General features: G+C 42.8%; 1 protein-coding gene across 4 annotated transcripts in view; it reads left to right on the top strand.

The window, feature by feature from the left end:
• Window positions 1-6,730: 6,730 nt before the first annotated feature.
• Window positions 6,731-9,540, top strand: part of ZBTB10 (zinc finger and BTB domain containing 10) — a 34,315-nt gene continuing 31,505 nt past the window's right edge. The window contains exon 1 of one of the 4 annotated variants that reach the window (XM_032869133.1): window positions 6,731-6,847. In XM_032869133.1, the coding sequence (XP_032725024.1) occupies window positions 6,749-6,847 (99 nt within the window). In that variant the 5' untranslated portion in view covers window positions 6,731-6,748. Of the gene's footprint in view, window positions 6,848-7,705; window positions 8,754-9,540 lie in introns of those variants that run through there. The other 3 variants (XM_032869132.1, XM_032869131.1, XM_032869130.1) reach the window with 3 other exon arrangements.

The raw sequence follows: 9,540 nt of genomic DNA, 5'->3' as shown, positions 1-9,540 counted from the left end.
TTGATGATGGAAATACAAATATTGAGCAAAACCATAAATAGTCCTTACCCTCATGGAATTTTGGTTTATCGGGGGAGCATGCAATAATCAAATAATTATATATGTTTAAAAACTACAATAATGAGAAGTCTGTAAAAGAGAATTTAAAAAATGCTAGGAGAATCTGCAACAGGATATTTGAATAATGGTGGGTATGAGTGGTTAGGAAAATTCATCTAAAGATGAATGTGAATTAATTAGGAGAAAGGAGGGGAAAAGGCCAGGAAGGTAGGTAACAAAGCAAACACAAAGGAAAGAAAAAGGCTAGCTTTAGGAGGAGAGTGTCAGAGGCAGGGAGAAACCAGACATGAGATGGAGCTTGAGTAAGAAAGTCAGCCAGACCTTGCTGGACTGTACAGGCTGGCGAATAGAAAGTGTTTTGGGGGTGCCTGGGGGTGCTCAGTGGGTTAAAGCCTCTGCCTTCGGCTCAGGTCAGGATCCCTGGGTCCTTGGATGGAGCCCTGCATCGGGCTCTCTGCTCAGCGGGGAGCCTGCTTCCTCCTCTCTCTCTCTCTGCCTGCCTCTCTGCCTACTTGTGATCTCTGTCAAATAAATAAATAAAATCTTTAAAAAAAGTGTTTTGATGTGCACACCAACAGAAAATAATTGAGATCTTTGCAGGGTTTTAAGCATGAGTGTGGGTGGGGAGATAGGATCAGATTTGCATTTTGAAAAGATTACTGGCTTTGCTGTAGGAATGGATTAGAGGGCAGGGCCAGAATGTATGGTTTACTGAGATAGATGCTTCTCTGAACAAATGCATGTAAACTTGAGACTCTGAAACATCGGGTTTTAAGGAAATTGAGATTTTCTAAGAAAAGAAACCCTGGTTTTTGTCTTTTAAATCTTTTATGTTTATTTTTTAGGGGCAAGGCAAAATTAGTTCACAGTGAGTAGAGAAAAGGAAGAATGAATAAAATTCCTTCCCAGAAGTCCTGGGAAAAAGCATGTCATTGATTATCAAAGTTAACTTTTCCTCCCAAAATGAAAATTGCTTTTTTTTTTGGAGCATATATCTAATATAAATTATATTCTCAATAAACAGCAGTATAGAAAATGTGTCAAGAAATTTTTTTAAAAACTGAAATTCAACTACTGAGCAAATTAACAGCCCCATTCTGGTGATTATCCTTTTAAACTACTTCCATGCTAGTATTCACATATGAACTTATGTATATATTCTAGGGACCATAGCTATCAATAAACATTAATAGGATGAATTAATTATTCTTATTATATATATTAATACATTGCTTTTTTTTCACTCAACGATAAGCCTTGGACTCATAAAATGCCACATCGTCCTTCTTAATGGTTGGTCAGTAATTCATTATAAACACGTACCACAATATAAGTAAATAACCCCACATTGATAGAAGCTCAAGTTTTTTAGGCATATAAACAGTGCTCAATGAACATCCTTGCGCAGACATCTTAATATACCTGTCTAGGATAAATTTCTAGATAGGAAATTGCTGGGTAAAAAAATATATACATACATACATATATATATGTATATATATATATTTTTTTTCCCCCTATTTGGATACATATAGCCAAACAGCCTACCAGATAAGTTATTCTACATTCCCAATTATATTTATTTTACTATACCTCTGGTGGATTAAAAATTTACTTATCCACTGGTGTTTTTTATGCAACAGTCCTCTGGTTACTGGCCAACATATCTTCCCATATGTAGTCATTTGTATTCCTTCTTATATAGTTTACTATGTCTTTTGCACATTTTTTTCTTCTACTAGATATGTGGTTGACCTACTGATTTACAAGAGACATCTGTATATTAGTGATATTGAACCTTTCTCATATATACCCCAGATTTCTTTTTCCCAGTACACCTAAAAAAAATCTTTATTAGGTCTCTGAAAAACAAGTTTTATAATTTTATATAGTCAATTATGTCAGAGTTTTTTCTTTAAAGCTCTTGTTTATGTGTTCTACTTAGAACTAGGTCTTTCACAGTAGAAATACTTCTCTAATTGTATTTTCTTTCTGTACTTCTTACACTTTTTTTTTTTTAGATTTTATTTATTTATTTACTTGACAGACAGAAATCACAAGTAGGCAGAGAAGCAGGCAGAGAGAGAGGGGGGAAGCAGACTCCCTGCTGAGCAGAGAGCCCGATGCGGGGCTTGATCCCAGGACCCTGGGATCATGACCTGAGCCGAAGGCAGAGGCTTTAACCCACTGAGCCACCCAGGCGCCCCACTTCTTACACTTTGGAGAGCATTTCTGGAGGGCAACAAATAATACTAATGACTTTATTAAAATGTTTATAACTTTTGCAAGAAATTCCCCCTTTTGGATTTATCCAAAAGAAATAATAGAGACAAAGTTTTAGTTTCAAGAATATTCACTAAAGAATTATTTATAATGACCAAAAAATCTATAAACAATGATAAGTCCAACAATAGAAGACTGGTTAATCAATCATGGTATTATCCATAGCCATTAAAATGACACAAAAATATTAATAACTATAAGCACAAATATCCTAAGACCCAATTCATAAATACCAAAAAAAAATTTCAGCTAGGTACAGAAAAAATGACTGTATTTACACAACAGTGGTTAGTTTTGTTGCCAGAAAAAATGAGTGATCTTTTTTTCTTATTTTTTTCCCTTATGAGCATGTTTAAAGTATGAAAAAAGTTTAAAATTTAGCGTAGCCTATAATTATGCAGATAAAGTGTAGCACGTGTGTTTTAGTAGGGAAGGGTGCCTTAGACTAGAGGTTGTCTTCAACCTTACAAACACAGCTTCTGCCTCATCCGATAATCTTGAGCAAGTTGGTTAACCCTTTTGTACTTGAGTTTCCTCATCTGTTAAATGAGGATAATAATACCTACCTTGATTTAACTTACAAGGCAGGGTGTAAACTGTAATTCACTGTAAGCTACATAGAAAATGGTGCTCATAATATGATATTATTTATATTCAACTACATGATTATCATTGCTTTTTTGGCTTAAACCCCTTTCTTGAGGTAGGACTGACTACAAAAAAATATACAAACCTTTTATTTCTTTTATCATTTCTTCAAGGGTTTTTTTTTTTCTTTTTTCTTTTTTAGTAATCTCTACACCCAACATGGGGTTCAAACTCACAACCCCGAGATCAAGAGTAGCATGCTCTTCTGGCTGAGCCAGCCAGGACCCCTGCTGCACCCATTTAATGTACACGAACTAATGAATATGGAAATAAGTACACATCTGTGAAACCATCATCACTTCCTATGCCATGAACACACCCATTGTCTTCAAAAGTTTTCTACTACCCACTTTATTTTTACTTTTTTGTGAAGGACACTTAATACCCACATCCTTAGCAAAATTTTATACAGTACAGTATCCTTAAATATAGGCATGATGCTATACAGTAGATGTCTAAGACTATTTACAGGGCATAGCTGAAGCTTTGTACCCTTTGACTAACAGCTCTCATTTCCCTCTCCCCACCCTCAACCCCTAGCAACCATTACTCCACTTTCTGCTTCTAGGAGTTTGACTAAATACCTCATAAAATAGTATCATGCAGTATTTTTCCTTCTGTGTCTGGCTTATTTCAGTTACCATAATGTTCCCCAGTTTTATCCATGTTGTTGCAAATGGCAAGATTTCCTTCCTTTTTTTTTTTTTAGGACAGAATAATATTCCATTGTATATGTATGTTTTTTTTTTAACATAAATTCAGTGGAAACATTAGCTCAGTACTTTAAAAAATAACATCTCTTACTTAATAAGGAAAGAAAAAGGAAGAAACAGAAGAAAAAAGTTGCCTACCAAAACACATTGCAAGGAAAGATAAATTATTCAACAAACATTTCCTAATTGCCTAATATGTGCTAAGCTGGGATAGGGGTAGGGGATTACAAGAGTGAGTAACACACAGTTAACATTCTCACGTACTTCATTCTGGCAGATGACACATGTCAATCCCACAGACAGAATCATACGCCATTGTTCCTAGAACCTAAAGAGTCAAAGTGTCTCTACCAAGGCAGTAAATGACAGTCATGTTTGGCCATCAAATATCAGCTGACCAGAGTATAAGATCTCCGCCTCAGAGCAATTCTAGTGGGCCAGTATCAAAATAACCTACAGCACTTTTACAGAGCCTCAAGTGAATTTAGGGGATAAAGTGGTTGGGGAATGCCCCATTCTCGAGGGGTTCCCCTGGTAAGCATAAGGGGGAATCCCCTTAAATATGGTAGAACCCCCAACTGCAAATATAGGGGCTAAGGGGAGAACAGATCCCTGCTTGCTAGCAGGAGACTGGAAGGGGTGGGGGAATTCTTAAAAACTCCATTTACACAACAGGAGATCCCCTGTTACTCAAAGTTCCCTCGTAGGGCTGTTTTTGAGACATTTGTAAGCACTATCTTCTACTTTGCTTCTGATCCACCCTCCCTAGGGTTCAGAGAAAGACAACTGAATGTATATTCATACAGAAAAAATGATAAAAATATAAACACATACAAACACCACACAGTCACACTATTTGGCTCTTAGAGGAGTTCAGTAGTCCTAGAATTTAAGTCATTCATTTGTACCATTTTAATCTAGTGTTCATTCCTAATTAGTTCATGTTTAAATATAATTCCAGACAGAAAACAAGATGGATTTCACAAAATATAAGGTAAGATATACGTCTGAGAAAAACACAGTCCTGACGCAATTCACACCATTAGGGATTCAAACACTTTCGGTGACTCTGGTGCTGCCTGAAAGCAAAAATAATAATACTAGCATAAACTTTCAGAGCGCCTATTAGGTACTAGACATATAAAATGAATAAAAGCAAAGACATGCATTTTACAGTTTGGGAATGAAAACAATTTGTAAAGTTGAAATAAAAATTCATAAGTCCATTTTCACTTACCATTACCTTAATCCTAGATAAGCAATTAACTTCAATAATTCTTCTCTCTTTTTATAGTGGAGGCAGTGGTGGTCAAAATGCAATAAATAATGCATTTATTTGCAAAGTACCTGGAATTGAAAAAATGCATTAAGGACAAAGTACAATATTATTATAACATTCTCCTATATATTAATATGGAAGCACATATTTATATGTGCCCAAGCAGGCAGAATCATTTTTCTTCAATGTACAAATTAGGTCAGTGTCATGATTCTACTGTCTTAGATTTCCCAACTACTAAAACAAAGCAGGACAAAATGAAGAAAAAAAAAAAACCCACAAACAGTAACAATCTGAGGATTTATATCAGAATTTCAAGCTGTTGATCACTGGTAGGCAGATGACAATATGATTATTACTGGAAAAATAACTCAAAGCCAATACCTTTTTGTGGCAGGTTTATCAGCAGCATTCTTTACATTAAAACTGTATTTCATCTATAAGATAAAACTAACATTTTTTTGATATATAATGTTTATTTCTATAGATACTAAAATTATAATGAATAAAGCGGAAGTTGCTTTGTATAAATCTGTACAATCAACAGTATATATGAGTCTCGATGTGCATGAATGTGCTTATCCATTGAAAAATATTAATACTAATGGTACTTTACGTCTGAGAAAAATCTGTTTGTTAAAATTAATCTTGAGAAACATACCATAGTCCACACTCCACATTATATACTCAAAGCTGTAATTTCTATCTCATTTTAGAAATGGAAATTTCAAGAGAACAGAATCATAAAACTAGAGGGCCTAAAAATTGTAACACATGCTCTTTATTAAACATATTACTTTCCTTTAATACGTAATGCAGCCTCTAACAATAATCTGTAAGTGTAAAAAGTTTGTGCATATTTTTAGTTTTTTTCTTTGCACATCCCAAAGTATTTAATGTAAAAAGTATACCCTGTCATATAAACGTCCTTTCCCCCTTTTTCAACAGTAATTATCTTGAATATATTTCATATTAGTTTGATTAAAAAAATTAACATATTTCTTTAAAAAGTTAAAAAGCCTCGCCATAGGTTGAAAACAACTTTTTAAAACCTGAAATAGGTTTGAATAAAAAGAACTTAAGATTATTTCACATTTTAAAATAGTAAAACGAGTCCAAACACATTAGAATTTTCTAAATTTATCCTATTGAAATTTCAGGAATAGGAGTGTAAGGGCTCTAAGTTGGAAAACCTTTTTTCTGAAAAACTCGGCCAAGATTATGAATTTCATTTCTAGCTCAGTCTGTTCTTCTAATCATTCTGAATTCCATATGCAATTAAACAATTAAAAAAATAAATCTCAATAACTAATTCTTGTTTTTAGATACACAATCCTCGGAGTCGCACACAACGTCCGTAGAAACAGACTCCTCCCCGCTCCTGGGGAAAACCCTGCCTAATATTTATAACGTTATGACATACTGTAATACTCACAAGGTGGTTGTAGAAGTATAAACACGACTGGAGTTATCTGATTGGCTGGTGGTGATGTAACACCCATGTCAATACTTCCCAGTGAACGCACGTGTTCGACCTTTTATTTAAATTTCCATTTCATCACAGCAATAAGACACTCGGGGCGGTGCATTTTCTGTGAAATGATTATTGCCTTGGGCCCGAGGTGCTGCCTCGCACACACAATGCTGCAGACGAGGAGGTGTCGGTGGCTGTAACCTCCTCGCGTGAAAGGCACCGCCTGGTCCAGTCTTTGTGAAGGAACAAAATAAGTTCACTTCCTTGGGCACCGCCACCCACCCCTAGCAAATGACAAGGCTGGAGCGCAGCAGCTCCCACCGCACAGTTATTTCCAAAGTCCCAGGTGAACTCGTGGCGAGAGAAGGAAAATGTGCGTCCCGGGCGCGGGTAGGTGCTTGTGGGCAGCGGGGAGGCGGCCAGAACCTGACACTCGCCAGCTGTTTGTCCTCTGCGTAGCCCAGCCCCGGCCGCACACGCCCGCCCCCTCCCCGAGACCCCCAGCCAGACGCTCGGCCTTTTGTCCCCCGCCCCTAGGCCGACTTCCTTCCCCCCTGGCCGCACCCCCGCCCCCAGGCCGGAGGCGCGGCCCAGCCCCTTTCCTGGTCCCCTGGCGCCCCCACCCCACCCCAGCCCAGCCCCAAGCCCAGCCCCCCTCCCCCAGCCCGGCCCCCACCCTTTCCCCCTCCAGCGGTTACTGCTACCCCGGTGCATTGTGGGCGCACGGTCCGTTGTTCATTTGCCATTCGACCTCCGCCAGGGCCTGGTCGGACGGAAACGCTCCGCCGGCTTTATTGTCGGCTCGTTATGTGGCGGAGCCCAGCAGTTTAACGTGCCTCTCGCCCTCAGTGCCTGGGAAGCGGGCGACCGCGTCGGGACTCCTCGGCGCACCGGAGGAAGGATATCTGTTTGGAGGGTCGGTGTGTGCGCGCGGCTTTAAAGAGGGGCAGCGGAGGGTCTCCCCGCACTCCGCCTCTTAACTTCGAAGGCCCCACGCGCCCCCGGCTCGCTGCTCACCTCTCCGCCGCCCGCCCCCTTCTCCGCGCGGGACGCTGCCCGGAGCACAGCGGGGCGGGGGTGGAGGACGAGGAGGCGGCCGGAGGCGGCGGCCCGGCGGGCGGCGGTGGACGCGTGAGGCAGCCCCGGGAGCGAGCACGAGCCGGGCGGCCAGGCGGGAGGGCGAGGCCGAGCCCCGCGAGACCGGAACGCCGGGGGTGGGGGCGGGGGCGAAGCCGAGGGGGAGCGGCGGGGAGCGCGCGGGACGCGGCCCGAGGCCGGGCGCGAGCCGGGGCACCGGGCGGCGGCGGCGGCGCGCGCCATGTCGTTCAGTGAAATGAACCGCAGGACGCTGGCGTTCCGAGGAGGCGGGTTGGTCACCGCCAGTGGCGGCGGCGGCGGCAGCAGCTCCACGAACAATAACGCTGGCGGGGAGGCCTCGGCTTGGCCTCAGCAGCCCCAGCCAAGACAGCCCCAGCCGCTAGCGCCTCAGCAGCTCAATGGGCGGGGGGCCGACGAGGAAGTGGAATTGGAGGGCCTGGAGCCCCAAGACCTGGAGGCCTCCGCTGGGGCGGCCGCCGCCGCCGAGGAAACCAAGGAGTTGCTGCTCCCCCAAGACGCGGGCGGCCCCACCTCGCTGGGCGGCGGTGGCGCGGGGGGCCCCCTGCTAGCGGAAAGGAACCGTCGGACTCTGGCCTTCCGAGGAGGCGGCGGCGGCGGGGGTCTCGGCAACAATGGCAGTAGCCGCGGCCGCCCCGAGACCTCGGCGTGGCCCCTGAGGCATTTCAATGGGCGAGGGCCAGCGGCTGTGGATCTGGAGCTGGACGCGCTGGAGGGGAAGGAGTTGATGCAGGACGGCGCGTCCCTGAGCGACAGCACCGAGGACGAGGAGGAGGGGGCGAGCCTGGGCGACGGCAGCGGGGCGGAAGGCGGCAGCTGCAGCAGCAGCAGGCGGTCGGGCGGCGATGGCGGGGACGAAGTGGAGGGCAGCGGTGTGGGAGCTGGCGAAGGAGAGACTGTCCAGCACTTCCCGCTCGCGCGGCCCAAGTCCCTAATGCAGAAGCTACAGTGCTCCTTCCAGACCTCTTGGCTCAAAGATTTTCCCTGGCTGCGGTATTCCAAGGATACTGGCCTTATGTCTTGCGGCTGGTGCCAAAAGACCCCTGAGGACGGGGGAAGCGGGGACCTTCCTCAAGTGGGGCACGATGAGCTTTCGCGAGGGACCCGAAACTACAAGAAAACCCTTCTTCTGAGACACCACGTCTCTAACGAGCACAAACTCCACGAAGCCAACGCCCAGGTACAGTATATCCTGCTCCTACTTTTTCAGATCTTTCAGGGAGAGGTTTATCAGCCAAAAAGCGACACACTCTTGGGTGAAGGCATCGTTCCAGTTGTGGAATTGCAGGGAGCTGTTGCGTGGGGGTTTAGAAAGCCTGGGAACAAGTTTTCAAAAGTAATCTGTGTTGGGGGGGTGGGAAATGGAATGACAATTTTCCAATCGTAGCGCTGAATTTATTTATTATGAGTCCGTCCTTTGCCCATCAGAATTTTTAAGAAGTTTAAGAAGGCGAGGTTGAAGGTTTTAACTCCAAAAAGTTGACTTTGCGGTCGAAAATTTTATTAGCTGTGATTTTAGAAAAGCTGCCTTGTGTTTCATAGACTTTCAGCATGCTGATGGAAGTCAAATCTGGCATTTAAAGAATGAGTTAAACAATTTCCTTAACCTTTGATGCAAACCCTTTCAGGAAAACATTCAGCTGAGAAAATTCTATATATCAGGTCTGGATAATGTGAAATGTGAGCGCAGTATGTAAATGTAGAGGAAGCTATTTGGATAACACTCCTTGTGAATAATATTACTAAATTCATCTCCCTTGAACTTTCTGTTGAACTTTCTCTTACCAAAGGCATGGCTTTGGTAAACTATTGGAGTTTTTACTTGTTTCCTTCTACCCAGATTTTTGCGCTGAGATTTTCTGTAATTCTCCCTTTGAAGAAAAGTTTCTTGTAAATGCAGTTTACTTTAAACTTTGCATATTAAGGATGTTTCGTGTGATTTTACTTATATCAGGTAGTAGGCTGGT

This window comes from Lontra canadensis, unplaced genomic scaffold, assembly GCF_010015895.1.
Source record: "Lontra canadensis isolate GAN:19392208 unplaced genomic scaffold, GSC_riverotter_1.0 scaffold37, whole genome shotgun sequence".
Lineage (NCBI taxonomy): Eukaryota > Metazoa > Chordata > Mammalia > Carnivora > Mustelidae > Lontra > Lontra canadensis.
The sequence above is the reverse complement of the archived record's forward strand: the minus strand, read 5'-3'. Positions and strand labels throughout refer to the sequence as shown.